Genomic DNA, 24,754 nt, shown 5'->3' on the forward strand with positions numbered 1-24,754 from the left:
TGCTTCCTTCATGCCTGAGTGTGCAAGTTGCTCCTTTACACCTGACAGGGGGGAGTTTCCCTGGTTGGACGTAGCGCGTGGAAGGAACACGTTATTCCAACCAGTTCCTTTCCCCTCCATCAGGCACCCCGGCTGGCCAGGGGGAGGCAGTTTAGTGACCAGGATTACTGCATGTTTTTTGTGAGGGTACCTACCCTAGGGGACACGGGGAGAACATGCAAACTCCACACAGAAAGGCCCTTTCGCCAACCCCGCCTTCGGGTATGGGCACTGATGACGCGGAGGAGGAAACACGCCACCAGTGCCCACAGCGTCCCGAGCGGGACTAGCTTGCTGTTCTACTAGCGGACTCAGAACTCAGACAGATGTACACGGTTCAGTCAAAATGGTTTTGCCCCTGAATGCGCAGTCACCCGTGACCCAGTAAACAAGAAACAAAAATAATTATGAAGGACAAACAACCATCCTAGAAACAGACTTGCAACAAACTAGTATTTCAACTGTATAACTTTGCATGATGCATCACACAAAGTCATATTCATTGCATACACTGCACAGGATACTCACCTGCATGCCAATCACAGCATAGATGAAAAAGATCATGGCAATCAGCAGGCCGACATAAGGCAAGGCCTAGGAGAAACCAAAATAAATATTGTGGTTAAAATAAGACCTTCAGCTGCCTGTTTAACCGTTTCTCACTGAAAGTGGAACCAAACCCCAAATGCAGATGTGTGTTGCCAGGTGAGGTGACACTAACTGAGTAGCTGTTGAGGCCTCACTCACATATACAAATCATGTGTCTTGTGTCTGTCCTGGGGGAGAGCGGTGAAGAAACAGCTTCAATTCATTTTCTATGGAAGTCACATAGTTTGAAGAGAGAGCCTTGTCTTATGGCTGCGTTCTCTTCACCCCCAGCAGATGTCTTTTTCAGTACATTGCTTTTCACCAGGCTTCACACACTGGGGTTTGGTTATCCTTTAAAGCTGCTATAAGCAATAATATGTCAACATTTTAATGACCCTTTTAGCCAGCAATGGGTAAAACGCTCCCAAAAAAATGTAGTCTCTGTGATACATCTAGGGGCCACAATCTGTATTCAAAGATTTTCCTGGAAGCTTTGTCATTGGTCGATTTGCCTGTCTACTTCCTGATTGGTTAGTCATTTCGACAGTTTTCTTTTTTTCGACTAATGACAAAGTTTCTAGCAACATCTTTGAATGCAGATTGTGGCCCCTAGATGTGTCAAAGAGACTACATTTTTTAGGAGCGTTTGACTCATTGCTGGCTGTCAGAATACCAAGAAAAACCAAAAAAGTCATAAACATGTTGACATATTATTGCTTATACTGTAGCAGCTTTAAGTATACAGTATGAAACTAATAATTTCTTCCAGAATACAGTACTGACCTGGAGGGACTTGAGAAAAGTCCAGAGTAGCGTTCGAATGCCCTCCCCTTTGCTGAGCAATTTGACCAATCTCAAGACTCGGAACAAGCGAAAGAATGTGATGGACACTTTGCCGCTTTCTTTACCTCCACCCTGGGTAGAAAAACAATAGTACTCATGTGGGAGCCATGGAGTTTAAACAGGCCGGCCTCCTGCCAGTAGCAATGGCAATCATATGTTTGAGCTATAGGTTATAAGCGGTAAGACACTAGAGGGGGCTATTTGAAAAGAGATGACAGACAGTGAATGATGTGAATCATAGCTTGGACTCATTTCTTCCTTTCTTAATCTTTCTTTTACAGATCTGCTGTTTGGAGGATAATGTTGTGAGATAGCAAATATTATTGTACAGTATATTATGTGCGTGCGTGTGTGTGTGTGTGTGTGTGTGTGTGTGTGTGTGTGTGTGTGTGTGTGTGTGTGTGTGTGTGTGTGTGTGTGTGTGAGATGTGTCCCTGAGTCTGTGCATGCATGTGTGTGTGTCTCTTTTACCTCAGGATGGCCCCCGCCTCCCTACATCAATAGTCCAAAGATTCCAGAGCAACCAGTGACAGCATGTAAGATGAGGGTTGAAAACAGACTATAGTTAAGATAAAACATGAACATTTATTTGTAAAACTAAATCTGCATTAAGTAATAATAATGAATGCTATTGGTTATTATTTTTATCTTTTTGCAGACATACAGGCGTAACTACTGCTGACTAAATGTGTACAGTACAAATATAATATATGTATATAAATACATCTACAGCAACCTGTGTGATGACTGCTGTCACCATGACAACTAAAACCACAATGTCACAAACTCACGCTGAGTTCGGAAACTGCAATATCCAACACACTGCCCACCACGATCAAAGCGTCGAACGAATTCCAAGCATCAATGAAGTAGTGCTGTGAATAGATCACCAATCATTAATCTATCATTAGCATAATAACATTCAGCAACTAGAAAAAGTGCCCTTCCGGGCACAGGTCTCCACCAGGTTATCCACAGATCCGTGCAGTTAGAGGTAAAAACACTTTTTGGCCAGTTATAGCGCCACCTTGAGGCTGAGTTGAAATTGTTCATGTGGCATTTCGTCCTCGGCCTAGTGGGAATGTGGGTGCACAATTTCACGGAAATCACGCGATGTGTTCATGATTTGCAGCATTTTGTTTGAAACTGAGCACTCCTGTGAACTTTGGAAGCCAATCTTAACCAATCAGGATGGAGTCTGATAAATCTGAAAGACCCGTTTCGTTGAATGGCTCTAGAGAGACTGTGTACCAATTTGCGTGATGTTTGGACAAAATCTGTAGGTGTACTGTGCAAAAACTTGTTTTGCACAAAGCGGCCTCCTGGTGGCGCTATAACAGGCCGTTCTGGAAAGTTTGGGGCAGAGGTTCATGGTTGGCATCCAGGGAGTGTGTGTGCAAAATATGGCATCGAAAAAGTTGTTTTGCACAAAGCGGCCTCCTGGTGGCGCTATAACAGGCCGTTCTGGAAAGTTTGGGGCAGAGGTTCATGGTTGGCATCCAGGGAGTGTGTGTGCAAAATATGGCATCGACCGGGTTAACGGTGGCCGAGATTAGCTGTTCACGGACACACACACGGACACACGGACACACACGCGGACGGACGGAGTGCAAAACATACTCTCCCCACATGCCTTCGGCCTGGTGGAGACAATTACAAGGTGAAAGGAGTTCTGAAGCCTCAGTCAGTGATCATCATAGTACTAACCTCACACTCAGACCCAAAGTGAGTCTTATTAATGTGGTCAAATAGATCTATGAACGTTTCAGCTCTGGCAGTAGAAACGACTGATACTGTATTGTTGTCTCCACCAGGCCGAAGGCATGTGGGGAGAGTATGTTTTGCACTCCGTCCGTCCGTGTGTGTGTCCGTGTGTGTGTCCGTGAACAGCTAATCTCGGCCACCGTTAACCCGGTCGATGCCATATTTTGCACACACACTCCCTGGATGCCAACCATGAACCTCTGCCCCAAACTTTCCAGAACGGCCTGTTATAGCGCCACCAGGAGGCCGCTTTGTGCAAAACAAGTTTTTCAATGCCATATTTTGCACACACACTCCCTGGATGCCAACCATGAACCTCTGCCCCAAACTTTCCAGAACGGCCTGTTATAGCGCCACCAGGAGGCCGCTTTGTGCAAAACACGTTTTTGCACAGTACACCTACAGATTTTGTCCAAACATCACGCAAATTGGTACACAGTCTCTCTAGAGCCATTCAACGAAACGGGTCTTTCAGATTTATCAGACTCCATCCTGATTGGTTAAGATTGGCTTCCAAAGTTCACAGGAGTGCTCAGTTTCAAACAAAATGCTGCAAATCATGAACACATCGCGTGATTTCCGTGAAATTGTGCACCCACATTCCCACTAGGCCGAGGACGAAATGCCACATGAACAATTTCAACTCAGCCTCAAGGTGGCGCTATAACTGGCCGAAAAGTGTTTTTACCTCTAACTGCACGGATCTGTGGATAACCTGGTGGAGACCTGTGCCCGGAAGGGCACTTTTTCTAGTTTTGTTATATTTTTCAGCTCACATGTGCTCGCAGTGCCATCAGTTTGATGATCATCTCCACTGTAAACACGAAGGTGAAGATCAGGTTGAGCGTGTCCATGACGGAGGTGAACATCTTAGACTGTTCATAATGCTGAAGGAACAAACATGAAACGGAACAATGTTAAAGGGGCTGTTAGTGATATTTTATTGTAAAGTAACCAAGTGTGAAATGCAATATCTAATACAGTGGTTCCCAACCATTTCTGAAAAGTTAACCTTGAACCTGAACCACTTGAAAATTTGGAAAGCGTTCACGTTCATGGCCCACCCATCTGACCACTTTGATGGGTGGGCCACAGGCTTTTTCAGAGCTTCAATCAATCAATCAATCGATTGTGTTCAGGCTCGGATCAATAAACCAACGTAGTGTAATGTTATTAGTATCACTAGGAAAACCCATTTTTCTCAAGGATTTAAAGATACAAGTCAGTGTTTTGATAAAAAAATAATTGCCGACTTGCAATACCCTTGCAGCCCATCAATGGGCCCAGGCCCACAGGTTGGGAATCACTGAGTAATATATTTACAGTATATGTTATTATTATTATATTATTATATGGTATATGTTACCTGCACAGCCAGGGTGAGCGTGTTGCCCAGAATGAGTACAAACATCAGGTATTCAAACTGGCTGGAGTTGATAATCTTCCAGAACTTGAGCTGGGACGGGTTTTTGGGAATATAAATCTTTATAGGCTGAGCTTTCAGCGCGTAGTACACACATTGACGCTGGATTAGGATAGAAGAGAAACAAATAATTGGAGTTGGATTATATGGAGTAATGGAAATCTACAGTACCATTGTTGAAGATGAAGTGCAGCAAGGAATGCCAAAACCTATAACAATTTGATAATTGGGTGTGCCAAAGTTTTTAACTCAATACATATAACTTTTTATGGTGATATTTACGGTGATCAGTTATATATTTTGATTTTGAGGTAAAGAAATAATTAATTAAAATTTAAAAAGTAATTAAAATCACTTTTGGGAGCAAAGAAATGTTTTAAAAAGCCAGTATGCATATACAGTTCTATAACTGACTGTTATTTTATCTTGCACGTGTTGGAATAGCGTGGATGAGTGTGCATGGGCCTGCAGCAGTTATAATAAAGAGCCTTTATTTAGAGGACAGAGAGAACACGAAAAACCATCACTATACGCCTTCCTCCTATAGCCTTCCGCCTGTTCTGGACTGTAGAACTTTCTGAGTCAGTATAGCATCTATTCTATACTGTACCTCAGAGCTGCAATGTAACTATCTATCTGTCAAGACTGTTCCCATCCTTTACACTGAATTTCACTTCAATACAGCAGCTGGTTTATGTCCCCAGAGGTGGAAAAATACTATACTTTCCCCCCGAATTCCCACTATAAACCAAATTCCTTCGCCACAATAAATAGTAATACTAATCTACAAGCTGCATGTTGCATTCTTTTGCTGAATGTTCGATGTTCGATCAACATGAGCCATCACCTATCCTAACTTACAGTTGTGCCCGGATTTTCATGTGCCTGACCATAGAAGTAGAACTTCTCCTTAGTTTTTCTCTTTCTTTAGCTTTTCACAAATAATGACATTTTGATGATGTAAATAAAACGTCACTGTATAAACATCTTTCAAGATTTAGCCAAAAAAACCAACTAACTTGATTCTTGTTGAGTTCACAGTTTTTGAACTCCACCTCGCCTTGCTCTCTGAATGTGATGATGACAAAACCCACAAAGATATTCATCATGAAGAAGGCGATGATGATGATGTAGATGATGAAGAATATGGATATTTCCACTCTGTAGTTGTAAATTGGGCCTCTGTCTACGGCGTTGGCATCAACAGCTCTGTAAAGAAGCCTGTATACACACACACACACAAACAAAATGGTTTTAGTTTTTATTAGGGCGCAACTAACAATTTGGGATGATACATATCAACTTGACATGAAAACATCGGAGAAGCACTGAGAAACTCACTGTGGCCAGCCTTCAAACGTCGACACGGTGAACAGAGCCAGCATCCCCTGCAGAACGTTGTCAAAGTTGAAGTCATTGTTCTGCCAGATCCTCTCTCTCACCATGGGATGGTTCATGTCCCCGTCTTTGTAAACCACGTAGGTCCCCCTGAGGTTCAAACACAGACAAAATCAGAGAGAGAAGCACGAGGCTGGCAGGGCACTGTGTCAGGCACCCGGTACTAGTGGCCCCTTACAAGCAAACGGACACTATCGGAGCCAACCCAGGGCAAAGCCAGGAAAGGCAAGAAGCACACCACCTACGTAGCTGACAACACTGTAGAGCTCAAGACCCTGATGCTAGATAGGAGAGTGAGGAGGGCAGTGATTCAGGACAGTCCTGAGGTGTTATTGGTTAGCCCACACGCATATACAGGGGTTCAACACATTAAGGTTCAATGTTGAAGTTTTTGTACAAGGTTGTTACATCTTGTTCACAAGTACATAAGAATGAAACATATTTTTGTTCGGCTTCCTTCAGAGTTCAGACAATGTATCAGTAAAAAGAAAAAGAAAGAGAGAAAAAACAGAGAAAAAGAAAGTCTGTAGATTTATACTAATAGAATAATACAAAATACATCAGCGACATTGTATGTACAATGTATATACCTTTAAGCTTGGCATATTAACCATCAGCAGTAGCTGTCGTAGCAGTACCTTCTACAGTTTAGTTTAGGTAGCAACAGTCAAGATATTAAGTTGCAAAAAAGACAGGAGTGTGTGTGTGTGTGTGTGTGTGTGTGTGTGTGTGTGTGTGTGTGTGTGTGTGTGTGTGTGTGTGTGTGTGTTCTTACACATTGTCACGAGACGAATGTCTCGTGACATCCGTCACAAGACAATGTAGAAGAGAAAGTATAGAGAGAAAGTTAACTTACTTGCACTCAACTGGAGTGTGTTTCGCTTCATCTGTGCAAGAAAAAAATCTTCCCTGTAACATAAAATATCAATGAGTCACCAGACCTGTATCACATAATCATTTTGAGCAGGGTTGGATTTGCTGGGGGAATGTGGGGGGCCATGCCACTGCTTTTGATATCCCACGGCCTCTGGTCATTTATTTTGATCTGATAATATAACACTTAAAATGTTTAATTTTAAATTAATGTTAACCACATTAACCATGGCGTTCCTTTGTTTTTCATCTCTAAAAAAAATCATCAAACTCAAAAATGAAGATTAAAAGACAAAAAGTATTGAAGATCTACAACACGTCAAATCACAAGATGCTATGAGTGTGTAGATCAGTTGTCTTCGCTGTTTGGCGAAGAAAATGTCTCTCTCCAACCTTGATTATATACTATTATCTGATATCCATATACAGTATGTTTAATAAAGTCCAGTCAAACCTTGAAGAGCTGCACACCGATGCAGGCGAACATGAACTGCAGCAGCGACGTGACGACCAGGATGTTACCGATGGTTTTGATTGCCACGAACACACACTGCACCACATTCTGACAACACACAACGAAACACATGGTTTTACATAAATCCACATTTATGTTCCCTAACACAGTGGTTCTCGAGGTGGGGTCCGGGGATCCCCAGGGGTCCTTGAGGGGGATCCATGGGGTCCCCAGCTTAATTATTGATGATAGTTAGGAAGCAAATGGACCCTTACACTGGTCTGTAACTCTGAGAAGGGGGTTTTGAGGGGTCCTTAACATTTAACAGTTTGAGAACCACTGCCATAACAAATGTTGTCAACCTATGAGACGAGAGAAACAAACAAACAAACAAAGCTTACCTTGAGGCCCTTGGCTCGGTTGATGGCCCTCAGGGGTCTCAGTACTCGCAGCACTCGGAGGATCTTTACCACAGAGATGGCACTTGAGCTGAGAGCAACAATGTGTATCATTCAGAATAATGAAGTCAAATAACATAAGACCACCAATAAAACTCTGAGACGAGAAAGAATGGAAAAGTGAAGCAGAATGTTGTAATAAATGAAACCGTGAATAAACTCCCTTTATTGAACACTAGAGAGTGCTATCAGCAAAATCATATCTGCTCTTCATACTTCATCATACAAATGTCAGTATGTCACACAAAAATAGCATGGCACTGAAAGCTTGCTAAATAAATACATTGATTGTGCGCAGATCTTGCGTGCGGAGCTTCCCTTTGTGGCTCCAGCACCTCACTTACGTTTTTTCAGCGGATGAGCGGTGGTTCTTTTTACATTTTTTGTCACAATCTGATCTGAGAGCTGAGAGCTCACAACATATCTCATTGTGACGTGTTGTGAGCTTGTAGATGCTGCTGTTTTTGCTATTTCTGAAACATTTTGAAAGTGAGGGGAAAACCACTCATTTTCAACATTGAACTGTCATTATTATACCTGGCTTGGAGATACCTTGGACAAAGACATACTATGTGTACATCTTCGTGATCACTGATCACATGACCTCACGTTCTAGACCTCCAGTTCTAGGCTACACAGAAGGGGGCGACTTTTCTATTATTTCCACACAACAACTCTAAGGTATGTTAATGACATAGTTCTATATTGAAAATGAGTGGATTTCCCCTTTAACTTTGTCTGTGAATAATTATATTTATTTGACCAATGAGAAGTATTGACGGCTCTGCATTTTAGGCAATCAAGTACGGGTGTAGACTCACAGTCTTAAGAAACAGTGTAGCACTCACAGAAGACATTTTAGCGTATTTAATTTACCGCAGCAGCAGTTACGTTTTGGCAGGTTACTCACTGGAGGAAGAAGGATGCAAGAGAAACGCTGACGACCAGCAGGTCCAGCAGATTGAAAGCGTTCCTGCAGAAGGCGCCGGAGTGCAGAAACGCTCCATAAACCGTCATCTGTAGGATGAAGAAACAAATTCAATTCAATGATTTATCTAAAACAGTGATTCTCAAAAAAACCTTTTATTTTATAGATACCAGATTGGTATGCATTAAGCCACGGACCCCCATAACTCTGTATACATTTTGTACTTTGTACTTTTGTACGTCTTGCAATTAAAGACATGTTGGGTCCATTTGGTTCCTAACTATCAATCATATAGCTGGGGACCCCCTGGAACCCTGATCCCTGGGGGTCAGGACCTTACCTTAACCCATTCTGACCTGAGATCAGATTCTAAAAATGTCTATTACATCATGACAGTTTCATTATTAAGAACAACTGATCGAAAATATGTTTTCGGTTTCATTTGTTCATTTTGTGTTTACTACTGAATTATACTCGGTATTGACTTCATTTAGCACTGATGGAGTCATGTCCGTATTTTATTAGGGCTGCAACATCCATCAATTATTCTGTCATTATTCAATAAATACATAGTTATAATATATGATCATTTCGAAAATTGGGAAAAGGGAGCCGACCAAATATAGAGCCCTGAGGACCCCGGTCAAAGTGTTATGTACAAACGTGTGATCAAACATAACCTTTCATTTTCTAATATGAAACAAAGACAAACATGTATAGTTTTGATGAATTGAACAATGTGGACCCTGTTGTAAACAAGTGTAATGCTTAATTGGGTCGTCCACTCACAGTTGACAGTCTTTGTATTGAGTTTGTGCTTAAAATGTACTGTAAATTCTACAAACTGTTAATAAATATTTCAATCAATCAATCAATCAATTGATTGGATTAATCATCTGTTAACTGATTAGGCTATTGGAAGTGTTTCAGCCCTGACTTGGATGAGGTGAGATGCTGCTGACCTTCAGTACGATCTCCACTGTAAACACTGAGGTGAACACATAGTCAGCATAACCCAGCACCTGAGGACAACACACAGGAACATCATCTCATATGGTATCCACATAATCAAGTCAAGCTGTTATTATCAAATTATGTCAAATGAAGCCCTCAGCCGATTTTGTTTTCCAGTTGAGGTTAAAAACTCAAAACATGGCAGGCGCCACAAGGCTTCTGTGGAGCGGTGCCCTATAGCAGTGGTTCCCAAACGTTTTCATGTCAAGGACCCCCAAATTGACACTAATTATCCTGTGGACCCCAATTTGAAAAGATGTGCCAGGGACCCCCATAAGAGAAGATTTGTATGGCTCTAGCAGTGATTCTCAACCTGATTAATTTCAAGGACCCCCCAGGTTGACATGCATCAGGCTACGGACCCCCATTTAATGGCATATCTATCTCTGGGACCCCCAATTTATATTGTAAAAGCAATGTTTGTACACTCTGAGTTACAGACCCATAAGGGTCCATTTGGTTTCAAACTATCATTTAGCTGGGGACCCCCTGGAACTCCCTCGAGGACGCCTGGGGGTCCCCGGACCCAACTTTGGCCCAATAGGCCAGGTGTAGGCAATCAATGCTGCAGGCTGCAGCTAATCAAATGAGTAATGGATGTGTTTAAGTGTGTGACACACTGTTAGTGTTGACATTACTACTGTCTATGCTTGCACATTGGCACATCCATAGCTCTGGACACAGCTATATAACACACCCATTATTGATTTGATTAGCTGTAGCAGCGGTTGCTCACTAGCCATGTTGTCATGTCATGTTTTTTACTTTAGTTGCAACATACTCTAACTGATCTACATTAACAACGTATTGTAAGAAACACATACGATGAAGTATGAGGCTTAAGTACTGTATGAGCAGGCTGAGATGAAGTACTGAACGCAAAGAGAACAACTTGGATACGATGGAGATGATTCTTACAATGTTCCTGAAGGAGTGAGATTTGATGGGATCCTCGGCGGCCAAAGAGACACTGCTGCAGATGATGAAGATGAGAATTAAGTTGGTGAAGTAGGGGTGATGGATGAGGTTGTGACACGCCACGCGCAGACTGTCGAAAGACAAGCAGAAAGATCAGCATACAATCTATTACCTATTACGAAACAATCAATAATTTCACTCAACCTCGGGTAGAAGTATAAATTAATGGCCTATTTCTTTGCTTAGACATATGACAGTGTCACGCAGAAGCAGTGCAGAAGTAGCAAAAATAGCCTATATATCTACAAGCTCACAATACATCGCGATGAGCTTGTAGATCGGATCTGGTTTCACCATCACCCTCACAATAGAATGATAGGCATCAGCTTAAATAAATAAACATTCAGAATTTGCAATTACCAGTTTTTCTTCCCAAGAAGGAAGAATGAGCTTCCATCAGGAATGGGGTCAATTTTCTCCTTGGGTGCTGAGAAATCAGGTTTCATTGGAGCGATCCCTACATAAAAAAAGGACCAACAGTTTAGATATAATAGCAATACAAAGTATGTAAAACATTATTATAACTATTATATTGTGGGAAGGAGGATGACTAAGTTAAGCAGTCACACCTGTCCTGAGTCAAACTAGAACTAGTGGAGAGATCGCCTCTCCTGTGTAAAATAATATTATTGTACACAGGAGAGGCGATCTCTCCACTGTCCGGACAGAGGCTATCTCCTGAGTGTTTGTGGAGATAACTGATTTATCCTGTTGTGCCTTGATCAAGTCCATGCACAACAGGTGCGCAGCCACACCCAGCTCTGAGTACAGTTCTAGTTTGACTCAGGCCAGGTGTGACTGCTTAACTCAGTCATCCTCCTTCCCACATATTATATAAATTATAATTATATCAATAATTAGAGAGGAGGTATAGCTGTTATAGAGAGATACTCTTTGTATCTTTGGATCACAGCCGTGCTGATATACAATATAACAGCAGAACCTCAATGTGGAGAGGGAGGAGAAGATGGCAGCCTCCACGCATCCTGTTCTGCAAGTAACAACAAATGGTGCAGGACCAGTTTGTATAACGATTGTCGCCAGACTCGCCACCCAAGTCCCGCCACCCTTACAACAAGGCGGCACAAGAGATGCTCCGCTCCATCCCGGAGGACTTGTCCACAAGTGCATGGCTGGCGGCATCCTGGAAGCAGGAGTGGGAGTCTGCTGCTCCCTCCCATATCCATCGCTACATCTGGGACCAGGGTGTTGGCGTTGAAGGAGAGGACCTACCACGCCAGCAATGGACCCTACTGAACCGGAGTCGGCTGCTTCAATTCAGCTGCTTCAAATCAGCTACGAAGAAGTAAGGCTTCACAGACAGTGCAACATGCAAGTGCAGCGAGCCTGAGCAGTCTGCCGAACACATACTTAACACCTGCCCCCTGTACAGACCAGCTTCTGAGGCCGGCCTACTCCAATTTGGACCAGAAAAAAGGGCGTCGCTACACGATACAGAGTTGGACATTTGAGGATGATACACGAAAGATGAAGACGAAGAATGTGGGACAACAGTTTATCAGTCTGCCCCGAGCGAGTGTGTGAATAACAGGCTAAATGTTTAGGCATCTAACTAGCGGAGTAATATCTCTAGACAGATTCAGATCTCTGTGAATGATTAAAATTCCTTTTTTAGGGATGGGTTCCCTGATTGCTAGCCCTTGCTAGTGTAATACGTTGACAGGAAACGTTTCCAGTGGTGTTATACTGTGTACCAGCACTCATGAAATGCCTGCAACTAAGACTGATGAAGATGAAATGTGGTTACTTAGTTACCACAGTGGCCACATTTCATCTTGTGTTTTAAATGAATGCCCTATGTACTTAATCATTCTGTACGACTTTGCAAAAAGTGGCCGATTGAGATCACACTCACCCTCCAGTCCCTCAATGGCCCCCATCATCATCTCATCCCCGTCATCTTCTTCGTTCTGCACACAGTAAACACAGAGAGGACAATATGCTGTAAAATCCAATGGAACCAAATGGGCCCATTTGGTTCCATTAGGTAGACTCATAAGGGTCCATTTAGCTCCAGAGTTCCAGACCTGTAAGGGTCCATTTGGACCACTGGTGGTCCCTGTGCCAGAAATTGAGAACCAGTGATGTAGATAACAATGCTTGTGAGGTTATTAAACATAGAACATCAAAAGAACAACCGCACCCACAAGTTGAATATCTCTCTCTCTTTTATTTCTTTTAATTTTTTTTCTTTAAGAAAATGAAAACTGAAGAGACGTTCAACAGTGTGCTTGTTTTTTGATGTTCTATATTACTAGGAATCTGCACCCGACAGAGGTCAATGACATCCTTTTTTAGATGAGCACGCCAAGCCTTAGTTTGAAGTTACTAAACATCCCATACCTCTTCGCCTTCACCCTCCTTCTCCTCATCTTCATCCCACTCCTCTTCCTCATCCTTCTTCTCTCTGCGAAGACAAGCGCAGGGTAGAGCAGATTTGTTGTATTGTAAAGAAAGCTAATATATTCGTCTTTGCTCTTATAGGACATTGTACAATAACAGGATGGATCTTAGTTCATCGTTGCTTCACTTACTCCACTTTCTTCTTTGATCCTCCGCCTGCTAAGTTATCCACAGCAATGGCCAAGAAGACGTTAAGCAGGATGTCTGAACACCACGTTAAGGAAGGAACTGCACTACTTAAGAACAGGTGGACAACAGCGGCCATGCTTTTAGCAACAATTGAACATATAGAAAGGAATACCAGCACTCACTTTGATCCAGTTAGGATTTCTTGTTAAATACAGGTTCACCCCTAGCAGCAGAACATACGGATGTTTCGGCCCACAGGCCTTCCTCAGCGTGAAACACATTGAGGCGAACCGTGCACCCGATACCTACTGTGAACTACTTGCCTGAGTGCTTGCTTCTCTCTATTTTAATGTAACGAGACCGGTGCCCGGCTGTAGAGCACCGAGTCAGTAACGACGGAAGTTGGAGATCCATGCACCACCCGGCTATACAATACCCGTTGTACCCGTGTCAGAGTATCCGTTCCACCCATCTGTCTGTGTCCCTTTTATGCCCATATATGGAGATTTCTGTATCTGTCTCTCTGTGTCATTTTATTCCTATACCTGTATATGGAGTTATGTATCAGGCATGCCCAAATATAAAGCCCAAATATAAATCATGTGGATCTCAGATCTCATGTGGCCAGCCTGTGACACCAGTCGCTTATGACATATCTATCTATGATGTATCTGGTTTCAGCCCAATCAGAGCCCCATTGACTTCCATTATGAAATTAAAGTCAAATATTTCCAAAAGTAAAAAAAACAGTGAAAAATAACTGAGTGTACTTCTGTTTAGAGTTGTCCCGATCCGATCATGTGATCGGAACACGTCATTTTCAAATGATCGGAATCGGATCAGGAGCAAAAAAATGTGATAGGCACTTCCCTAGTATCAATATTATATCCATATCCTGATATAGACCAGCTCAGTGGCCTTGTGGTTAGAGTGTCCGCCCTGAGACTTGGAGGTCGGGGTTCGATCCCTGGCCGGGTCATACCAAAGACTCTAAAAATGGGACCCAGTGCCTCCCTACTTGACACTCAGCATCAAGGGTTGGATTGGGGGTAAGTCCCTGCGACATACTAGCGTCATGTCCAGGGGCTGTACTTGTACATCAAGCTGCCTCACGCTACAGAAACAGGAGATAGGCTCCTGCCCTATGGGCCTCATGGCTCTGCAAGGCTACTTACTATCCTGATATTAGACTGGCTATTGTTTGTGATTTCGGATATTGTACTATTGTGATATGGCATAAACGTGAAAAATCGGTATCGGCAGATACTCAAAATCAAATGATCCGAATCGTATTGGGAGCAGAAACATGTGATGGGGACCTCCCTACTTCTGTGGTCTACTGGCAGGGCACACAAGAAATTCCTTCTGGTCTAGCGGTTTGTGCAATTAGACCCATACAGACAGACCTACTTGATGTTCAGCAATAAGAAACTCACCAAAACACTGACGGTACTTTGATATGTCACTGACCAGAGAAAGGATACAGTTACCAACAACGAAGAGGATGACAAAGTACATAGACACAACCATGTTAGGAAAGATTGGCCCTCCATACGCCATGATACCATCATACATCACCGCATTCCAATCCTCTCCTGTCAGGATCTGGACAGACAGACAGACAGACAGACTTATATAAATAATACATACAGTAATACAGTAATGAATGGTACTATTAACATGGTGAGTGTAACTCACCTGGAAGCAGGTGAGCAGAGCCTGAGGGAAGGAATCAAACGTGCTCCTCTTCATCTGAGTGTCATCAAAGTTGAATTTGCCTCCAAACAGCTGCATGCCCAGCAGGGCGAAGATGATGAGAAACAGGAAGAGCAGCAGCAGCAGGGAAAGGATGGCCTTCATAGAGTTCAGCAGGGAGTTGACCAGGTCAGACAAGGCCGCCCAGTGCCTGCAAAATGACAGGGAGTTTGAGTGGTTGCTATGAGAACTGTGTAGGAGTTCTGGCTCAAACTTGATGAGGCAAGAGAGGAGAGGTCTTGTTTTGGAGGTTAGAGAGATCCATGTACATCCTAGTCATCCAGGTGCTGGAAAAACGGCAGATCAACAATAGAAAATAATAAAGTCTGCACATTGGTTCTGACTGAGCTAGAGGAGCTAAAGACTCATACATAGTCTGGATTTTAGGTGGTTAAGTGACCACCGAAATACAACATGACGTCACCACCGCCACCGCTCCAGCCCTTCTCTCTGTTTTTGCTCACCACCGTTCAACGTTATTTTCGTATATTTCGTTATTTCGAAGTTCTTGTTAGGGATGTCCGATATAAAAAAAAATGGCCGATATCCGATACAGATACTGATATTGTTCAACTCCTAATTTCTGATACTGATATCAACCGATATACAGTATGTGGGCTTTTTCACCAAAAGTCAACTAATTGTCAGGTAACAACATCACGTTGGCCTATTTGACAGTGCAGAATCAACATCAACGAGTGCCAGCGGACACAGACGCACACACACCTGCCCTCTGCTGTGCTCTAATTTGTCATCAGTGACTGAAGTCTGACTCATTTCTCTCCAAAAGCCCTTGAATATATGGAATATGATTAAGGATTACTGTGATTATGGTAGGCACACATTTCATATCACACACACACACACACACACACACACACACACACACACACACACACACACACACACACACACACACACACACACACACACACACACACACACACACACACACCATACAATAATATAATTACTCCTGTAACTTATTAAAAACAAACAAACAGACATTGTGAGGGTGATAATATCGGCCCTAGTTCTTGTTTTGGAGGTTACCGTGTCATCTTGAATATCCTGAGCAGACGGATGCAACGCAGCACAGAGATGCCGATGGGCGGGATGAACTGCATCTCCACCAGCATTGTCTCCAGGATGCCGCCGCACACCACGAAACAGTCAAAGCGGTTGAACAGAGCCATGAAGTAGATCTGCAGGCCGAACGCGTACATCTTCATGGACATCTCCAGTGTGAACAGCAGCAACAGGATCTTGTTGGCTCGCTCTGACGGACAGAGAATGACATGCGGGGGGGAGTCAGTGGGACATTGTTTATCCACTTTTTAAAGGTTTATTTGTGAATTTATTCGTACTTCTCTTTTTGCACGTACATATGGGAAATGTATCCTCCGCATTTAACCCATCCTAAGTAAGCAGTGGACAAGTGCCCTTAACACATGCAGCACGCTTTCAACCTGGCATCCTCTTTGGTCGTTATAGGCAAATATTATATTATATAGGCAACAATTATTTCCTTTTTTCCTCACAGAAACAATTTTTGAATACAATTTGAAACAATATGTCTTAACCCTCCACATCAAGGCCACGCCCACTTATCAGAGAAAGCGGTTTCTGACGAAGACACACTAACACACCAGGGGAGTTGAACTGTGTGTGTGTGTGTGTGTGTGTGTGTGTGTGTGTGTGTGTGTGTGTGTGTGTGTGTGTGTGTGTGTGTGTGTCACACAATTGTTTGTCATGAGTACATCCACAAAGAACCGCAATGAAGCAATTTTTATTTGGGAGGAGGTAGACCCTTCAGCACGATTAAAGGCATTAACCTGTATGAATGAGGCATGAACTATTGCTGATAGTCTGTAAAATTCTCGCGGCAAGTAAGAGGAAATGTGTACCATCCTTACCTTGCATCTCTGTGAGCCACTTGGGTTGTCCGTAGTGTTCTGAGGCGCTGGCTACAGTGTTGAGGAACACCAGCAGAAGAACCAGCCAGTAGAAGTTATTGGTCTTGACGGCAACGCGACAGTTTTTCCTAAAGGCGTGATTCAGCTGACACAACTGGTCACTGATGTCAGAGAAAGAGAAATGATTGGTGAATAGCTTTTATTTGGGGCATCTTTTATTCAGAAGTTATTCTCTCATTATTATAAAGTAGTCATAGATGTTATTATACTTACCAGAAACTATTGGCCAGCATCTTAGCCCTAAAGAGAAGAAGAGGAAATGAGAATGATGAAATTAAACCATCGACAAACTAAATCACATACCTATAATGTAAAGCAAAAACCTGGACATTTTTCCGTTCTCTTACACGAGTGAAGCACAGAATCCGCTGTCATCTTCCAGATACGCAATATCATCGTCAGAGTCCGATTCTGTTAAACAACATAGAAGAGTCATGAATAGCACAATCCTCAGTGTTCTTTTATCTGTGAGACACTTGTGGATTTAGGTACTTTTTGTGTTCAGTGTTAACATATTAAACCTAGGAAAGCATCTGTGTCATTTTAAAGCTATAAATACTTTGGCAATTCAAAAATCGTGAAAGTTTGTGCAAATCTTTGAATATAATATACTGTGTATATATTTTTATAGCAAATCTTTGCTCCCGGGGGTCCCTGGAACGAAATATTTTGAGATGGGGCTCAGCGGCCAAATACATATAATTTTGGAGGTCCTTGTCTCCTTGACATGAAAAGGTTTGAGCAGCACTGATTAAAACAACATATGTTTATCAGAAAACTGTTAGGATTTAAAGGCATTTGTATAGAATCGGCCTCAGGTCTGAGTCTTAATGTGTTAATTTCCCTGTGTGGAGGCACCACAGAAGCAGTGAGAGTGGTCTTACCTGGTCCTCCATCCTCACTGTGTTTGTACCAGCCAAACTTCTTCATCATCTTCTTCTTGGCGATGGCAGCACCTTCGGAGAAGAAGAGGATTACATCACCATACATCACCCTGATGACAGTTCGAAAACGATTACAAATGTTTGTCGACTACCTTTTTTCACTGACGAAAATTGAAAACTAAGCTATGATGACAAAAACGAAACAATATAATAAATATAAATAATATTAATATTAGGGAGGGAATTCAGAATTTCATTCAAAAGTATATACACAAGCTGGGATTCTGTTGCAAATGGTTGCAAGTTTAAAATCTTCTGAATGGCGAATCTTTGAATCTTTGATAGTGAATCTTTGATCTGAACCCAGCGTGCATGTGTGTGTGTGTGTGTGTGTGTGTGTGTGTGTGTGTGCATGTGCATATGTACGAGTGCGTGAGTCATGGTGTTGTACTGACGTTTGTTGCCCTCTTCATCGACAATCTCTGCCTCGATGAGCCAGTCCATGTAGCCGATCATGTCTTCCTCCATCTGCCTGCTCTCCTGAGCCTGCTGAAGTTCACCACGTGCTACAGCCTTCTCTCTTTCCTTGGAGAACTCACTGCACACATACACACATGCATGCATGCACGCACACATACACTCATACAAACACACACACAATCATACAAACACAAATATGAGCAGACAGACATAGTCTGTGGTCTCTCTCTCACACAATGGAGAGAGGGTATACTGAACTACAATACTGTAAAGATGCCAGTGCATCTACAGTAGTGTGCTTTATTGGGTCGTCCACTCACAGTTAACAGTCTTTGTATTGAGTTGTGCTTGAATTGTACTGTAATTCTGCAAACTGTTAATAAATATTTCAATCAATCAATCAATCCGGTGTGCGGTCTGTTTCAAATAAATGTATTGACGTTGTCAATCAGTAGATGACCTAGCCTGTCTCAGTGGAACGGAGAACACCTCCAACCACTGAAGATGTGCAAATTATATTGTATCATCATACTCTATGATACAGAGTATTAAAGTCATCATTTATTATATAAGTCCTGGATTGTATCTTTAACACCGATCACCTTCTCATTGCTTACCCGCTCAACACACCCAATACAAGGTTGATAATGAAAAATGATCCAAAGATGACCAGGGAGACAAAGTAAATCCAGGGAATCTCAAAGCCAATGGCATCGTTCATCTGTTGAGAGAGAGAGGAGAGAGAGAGAGAGAGAGAGAGAGAGCAGATTAGTGACGATGAGGAGAAAGAGACAGAAGTGTACATGCAGTGGCACCTTTTCCACCGGCGTTGAACCGGTTCAGTTCTTTTTTTCCCGCCTAATATTGAACCAGCTCAGAGTGTTTCCACTGGAAATGAATTGGTTCAGAACCCTAAAAGTTGGTTCGGAACTGGAACCAAAAATGGCTGCCAGTTCTGTGAAAGAACCAAGGTTCCAACAATCTAGAACGGAATCAGTTCTAGAACCAAAGTTCTTTTGGTGGAAAAGGGGCCAGTGAGGATGAGGAAGCACTCAGGAACGTGACTCTGTACCCAGTAGAGGACATCCGTCCAGCCCTCCATGGTGATGCACTGGAAAACTGTCAACATGGCGAAGAAGATATTGTCGAAGTTGGTGATGCCTCCATTAGGCCCCTCCCACCTGCCCCTGCACTCTGTGCTGTTCATGTCGCATAAGCGGCCGTTGCCGGCGAATGCACACGGTGTCGCATCGTCATCCACCATCAGCTCTACAACAACCAAACGCAAAGGACAGAAGATCAGGTTTTGCGTCCAATCAGAAATTAGAGAGTTTCAGAGTAGACACTAATCTCTCACTACAACGTTTATCATTCAGTGTCTGTAAGTTATGATGTTTAGAAAGGTCTGAGCATTAGAAGCCTGGGTGCCTGGACCGCTAGGCTGGCCCGGGACAAAACCGCTGAATGTGAAAAAAGGAAATGTTATTCCAGGTTGTACTGCCCTAGGCTGTAATGGTCATGGATGTGTATACTGCTGTGAAATACAAACACACTGTGTTAAGATTAATTAGAGGTGAGAGGTGCTAGTTGTGGGAAGAAAAAAGTAAAATCATGAAAAATTAAACCTTCTACTATAGGATTAACATACACAGGAAAGGACCCGGAGTGTGCGGTCCTTTCCTATGCATGTGAATCCTGGGAGTTTCATTCTTTGTGTGTTCAAACTGAGTTTGAAGAGCAGAGACCTGTGCCTGAGTAGTAGCAGGTCTTGTGCATCCTGCCGATGAAGAGCTCCAGGCCGATGATAGCGTAGATGATGATGACGAACATCACCAGCATACCGATGTGCAGCAGAGGAACCATGGCTTTCATGATGGAGTTCAACACAATCTGCAGACCTGGAGCCACATGCAGTTTCCATTAGCCCACATAAGTAGTACTGTACATGCTAACATGTAGGGCTGCAATTATCGACAGTTTTCTTGTTTTTCATATTTTCATATTTTTGTATACATCAATGAATCAACGCAAAATTATTCTAATAGCTTTAGTCACCTGAATCGAACAGAGCCAGCCCTGTTTTATCTTCGTCGACCAAACAATATTATGTAAAATAGCCAAAATAATTGCTGAACTACAAGGTCAAAACGCGGTGATGCGCTCTGAGCTTGCAGATCGGCAATTTTTGCAATTTGTGAAAATCGATTATTGTACGATTAAATCAATTAGCTTGTTTAACTGCTGCACCCCTGCACCCCCGCACGCCCGCACGCACGCCCGCCCGCCCGCCCGCCCGCCCGCACGCACGCACGCACGCACGCACGCACGCACGCACGCACGCACGCACGCACGCACGCACGCACGCACGCACGCACGCACGCACGCACGCACGCACGCACGCACGCACGCACGCACGCACGCACGCACGCACGCACGCACGCACGCACGCACGCACGCACGCACGCACGCACGCACGCACGCACGCACGCACGCACGCACGCACACACACACACACACACACACACACACACACACACACACACACACACACACACACACACACACACACACACACACACACACGGTACACATTGTGAACTTACTTGGTACTCCAGAGACCAGTCGGAGTGGTCTCAACACTCTGAAGGCTCTGAGAGCTTTGACGTCCAAACCTCCAGGTTTTCCTGCAGCGTGGTGAGCCTCCCCTGGTTTATGATCTGTCATCCCTTCTGCTATCACACTGAACAACCTGCAGACGCACATACACACACACACACACACACACACACACACACACACACACACACTGAACTACCTGGACACACACAAATAACAACTCTACAACTCTAACATTATATCTGTTCAAAACCTCCTGTGATATCTTTTAAAATCAGGCTTGAGACTATTCTCTCAGACAATTGTTTAGTTTGTGTGTGTGCACTGTGCACATGTAAATGTACAGTATAATATAGTATATCTGAAAGTATTTACGTAAAGTAGTTATTTCTGAAAGTATTTATATTGAAACCCCTTCAGTGCAATGCTCCAGGGGCAGGGAATAACTAACAGGGAATGCAATGCTGCAGAACAGATCCGTTATACCGCCCTAAACAATTATCTGAGTCAGAGAACTGAGATAACACTACTAGATATCATATTGTACTGTAGCTGTAAAAAAAAAATATATATATATATATACCCAACAATGACGATGACGAAATCGAGCAGATTCCATCCACTGCGTATGTAGGCACTGGGATGCATGACCAGGCCATAGGCCAGAATCTTTGTGAAGGTCTCAATGGTGAAGATGACCAGGAACACATACTCCACTTGTTCCTATATACACACAACATGGGCGCAGAGCGAAGACAGAATTGAAAACATGTAGTTGCACCATATCATCACTGCTGGGCTTCTCTTCATTGGTTACATGTACATTTTCATTTAAAGTTATTTGAATATGTTATTAGGCGTTGTATGGACAAGGTTCTGAATATATTAAGACACAGTTCCTTTATTAGGGCCTCAGATCAGGGCTATTGAAAATCCCATGTAACAACCATACCAGAATGTTCTATATCTAACTATGTAATAGGTTATTACATAGTAACATAAAAGCATGTTCTAAAAGTATGGAATAACCATAGAGATGAAACCATATTCTATGTGTATGGGAGTTTATTTAATTTTTTTAAGTCCCTGTTTTTGCTTTTTCTAAGTTTTATTTACTCTGTATAGGCAGACATTGTAAGCATTTCCAACCACACAGAAATGACCAGTATTAGCTGCACAGTGCTGATCTCTGTGGCTTTGTGACCTCTTGACCCACTGCCTGGTTAACACAGTTTAAGCCGGTCACCAGATCCCGTTCTAGCAACCTTTGTCCTAATACTAATCACTGCCACCACTGTCAATAGTTCTTTAGCACAAGTTGGCACAGACACGCACAGCATGGACAAAGCTCATGAGGAGTGCATCCATAAGGAATTGCATAGTCAATATTTAGTCACCTGATTTGTTTCCGGTCAGTTTATGAAAGTAGATAAATGAGGCATGTTGCTATATGAAATCAATAACAAAAATGATAAGGTTTAAAACTTTCCTTTTTGCTTACAGAGCTGACTCTGGCTTGCCTGGGACTAGCCATATGCGGCTATGGCTTAGAAACTGCTGTGGATCTTCCCATGACTCTTCTATGGATGTGAACCCCCTGTAACCACCAATCCACCGATTGATGGTTTCCATGGACTATTATAACTGATATTGTTATTATAGTACGGTCTACTGGTCTAGGCCTATTGTTGTTGTTGCATCTCTGTGACCCCCCCCCCCCCCCCTCCTCCCCCCCCTCTCTCTCTCTCTGGTGGTTAAATAAACCTGACTACCTTGACAAGTGGGGTGTGAATTATGTTAGACTTCAGAGTCCAATCCAATAAAGGGATCCGCTCCTTAAGCAACGGAGGGACTCATCCCACAATGCATCTAGGGGTGGGGGTGCAGTAAAATGACCGCTCAAGGTTAATCGCTTTTAGTGAGTAAAATATAATAATACTTGCATGGTTTATGGTTTACTTTGATATATGGTGAAGAGAAGGAAGTCACAGGTTTGCTCCAATGGTGTTTTCTTTTATTTAAAACACCATACGTTACTTATGGTGTTCCTTCTCTTCACTGTATTTACCTTAGTCCTTCTCTTCACTGTATTTACCTTAGTCCAGCACCAGCCAGGAACTGGATGTGCGCAAGCCACCTGCTTTTTAAATTACTTTGGTATATGCTCAGGTATACATAATTATCAGATAATTTCAGAGAGTGAGTGAGTGAGTGAGTGAGTGAGTGAGTGAGTGAGTGCGTGCGTGCGTGCATGCATGCGTGAGTAATGTATGCAGAAAGGTCTTTCTCCATTAGTAATTATTGTTCATCACTTTAATGTTGCAGCTGGAAACTTAACCTAAATCTGCAAAGTAACTTGTCTGTAAAATAATTGTACAATAGTGGAGTAAAAAACTAAAATGTCTGACTCTGAATAAGTACATAAAGATTGTACTTACTCTAAGTACAGTATTTGAGTAAACTGCCTCTGTTGCATTAAAATATGACAGTCTGTCCTTGCTGTGTAGTTACAGAATCAGTCAATTACTTAAGTCCATTTCATATCAAGTGGTATTTGATTACTAACATAGATTGTGTTTAATGTAATACAGCAACAAATCCATATAGGTGACTGTTCTACATGTTTCATTTTTAAACCTTTCTAACTTGTATGCTCAGCACAAGCCAAGAGCAACTCACCAGGTTGTGATTGACCCGGTTGGAGTCGTCATCGGGGTACGGTTTGGTAACGCCCATGGCCACGCAGTTGGCAAAGATGGCGAGTAGAATAAATATATCAAAAGGCTTGCAGGGCTGCGGTTAAAGATTATACACAGTAGGCTAGTTGGTACACATCTCTACTATACTGACAGACAGACACGACATGAATGGCAAGGAGGAGGTTCAACGTGTAACAAACATCCTGGAGACAGGAACTGAACCTGCATAAGAATTAAAACTTTCAAGATTTTCCAAAGATGTTCCAAAATAGTAGATGTACAACCTAGCAGCGCAGCACAAAGTGACTGTGAGCTTGTATGTCTGCTATTTTTGAATAGCCAACGCTAAAATATAAAACTACACAGATGCATTCCCGGTATGCTGACATACAGAAATGTGCATAATAGTAGCAATAATAATAATAATAATAAGGTTCCCACTCTTTAGGGTGCAGGGGACACAGTACACACATAAAACACATAAAACAGAGAAGGATATTTCCATTCCACCAGGTACAGTGCTGCCAAGCGGATGGGGTTGCTAAGTGTGAGGCAGCAGAGAGCTCGGGGGGCTCTGAGGGCAGACTTGTTGGCCTGCATGGCCTTCTTGCCGCCCCCTCCTCTCCTCTTGACAGAGCTGGTTGAGCCCATGGTGTCCGACTTCCCGGCATCGCCCCCCTCGACGCCATCTGCCAACAAACAAACAGGGTTGCACAACAATCATTTAGTTTTTGTTTCAACCACTTGAACCCCAGCATTTTTTTTTTACTTTTTGTGTTGATTTGTTGAGATATGATTATTTAAAAAATACAAGAATTCAAACGTGCTTCTTGAATATTAAGTAATAATCGCTAATACAATAATAATCAACAGATGCAGCCATTGAAAATCACATTATTAATTATAAAAACATAAGAATTTATAATTTATAATTGCTTGTGTTTTTATGCATGAAAGACTGAATGCAAAGAGGTCATAGAAAACGTTTGAAATCCATTGAAGTTGTAATCATTATAGTCATTGTCAGATAT

At 42.7% G+C, this 24,754-nt stretch overlaps 1 protein-coding gene across 1 annotated transcript in view; it reads right to left on the reverse strand.

Annotated features, from left to right (window-relative positions):
• The window catches only part of cacna1fa (calcium channel, voltage-dependent, L type, alpha 1F subunit a), a gene marked incomplete at its 3' end in the record, with an annotated part of 37,584 nt that extends 13,189 nt beyond the window's left edge, over positions 1–24,395 (reverse strand). Inside the window, exons 1-33 of the mRNA XM_083769823.1 lie at positions 24,222–24,395; positions 23,704–23,808; positions 21,608–21,747; positions 21,012–21,157; positions 20,154–20,306; positions 19,481–19,677; positions 19,026–19,129; positions 18,384–18,526; positions 17,929–18,000; positions 17,392–17,455; positions 17,258–17,284; positions 16,985–17,145; positions 16,122–16,347; positions 15,012–15,219; positions 14,798–14,918; positions 13,316–13,388; positions 13,125–13,188; positions 12,637–12,691; positions 11,121–11,217; positions 10,701–10,830; positions 9,731–9,790; positions 8,751–8,857; positions 7,784–7,871; positions 7,383–7,490; positions 6,912–6,964; positions 5,999–6,145; positions 5,677–5,878; positions 4,601–4,759; positions 4,011–4,121; positions 2,262–2,345; positions 1,942–1,962; positions 1,411–1,542; positions 568–633 (exon numbers count right to left, since the gene is read on the reverse strand). Of these exons, the coding sequence (XP_083625949.1) occupies positions 568–633; positions 1,411–1,542; positions 1,942–1,962; positions 2,262–2,345; positions 4,011–4,121; positions 4,601–4,759; positions 5,677–5,878; positions 5,999–6,145; positions 6,912–6,964; positions 7,383–7,490; positions 7,784–7,871; positions 8,751–8,857; positions 9,731–9,790; positions 10,701–10,830; positions 11,121–11,217; positions 12,637–12,691; positions 13,125–13,188; positions 13,316–13,388; positions 14,798–14,918; positions 15,012–15,219; positions 16,122–16,347; positions 16,985–17,145; positions 17,258–17,284; positions 17,392–17,455; positions 17,929–18,000; positions 18,384–18,526; positions 19,026–19,129; positions 19,481–19,677; positions 20,154–20,306; positions 21,012–21,157; positions 21,608–21,747; positions 23,704–23,808; positions 24,222–24,374 (3,777 nt within the window). The 5' untranslated portion in view covers positions 24,375–24,395. The remainder of the gene's footprint in view (positions 1–567; positions 634–1,410; positions 1,543–1,941; positions 1,963–2,261; positions 2,346–4,010; positions 4,122–4,600; positions 4,760–5,676; positions 5,879–5,998; positions 6,146–6,911; positions 6,965–7,382; positions 7,491–7,783; positions 7,872–8,750; positions 8,858–9,730; positions 9,791–10,700; positions 10,831–11,120; positions 11,218–12,636; positions 12,692–13,124; positions 13,189–13,315; positions 13,389–14,797; positions 14,919–15,011; positions 15,220–16,121; positions 16,348–16,984; positions 17,146–17,257; positions 17,285–17,391; positions 17,456–17,928; positions 18,001–18,383; positions 18,527–19,025; positions 19,130–19,480; positions 19,678–20,153; positions 20,307–21,011; positions 21,158–21,607; positions 21,748–23,703; positions 23,809–24,221) is intronic.
• Positions 24,396–24,754: the final 359 nt, after the last annotated feature.

The sequence above is a fragment of the Protomyctophum parallelum genome, assembly GCF_964188405.1.
Source record: "Protomyctophum parallelum genome assembly, chromosome: 7".
In the NCBI taxonomy this organism is placed as follows: Eukaryota; Metazoa; Chordata; class Actinopteri; order Myctophiformes; family Myctophidae; genus Protomyctophum; species Protomyctophum parallelum.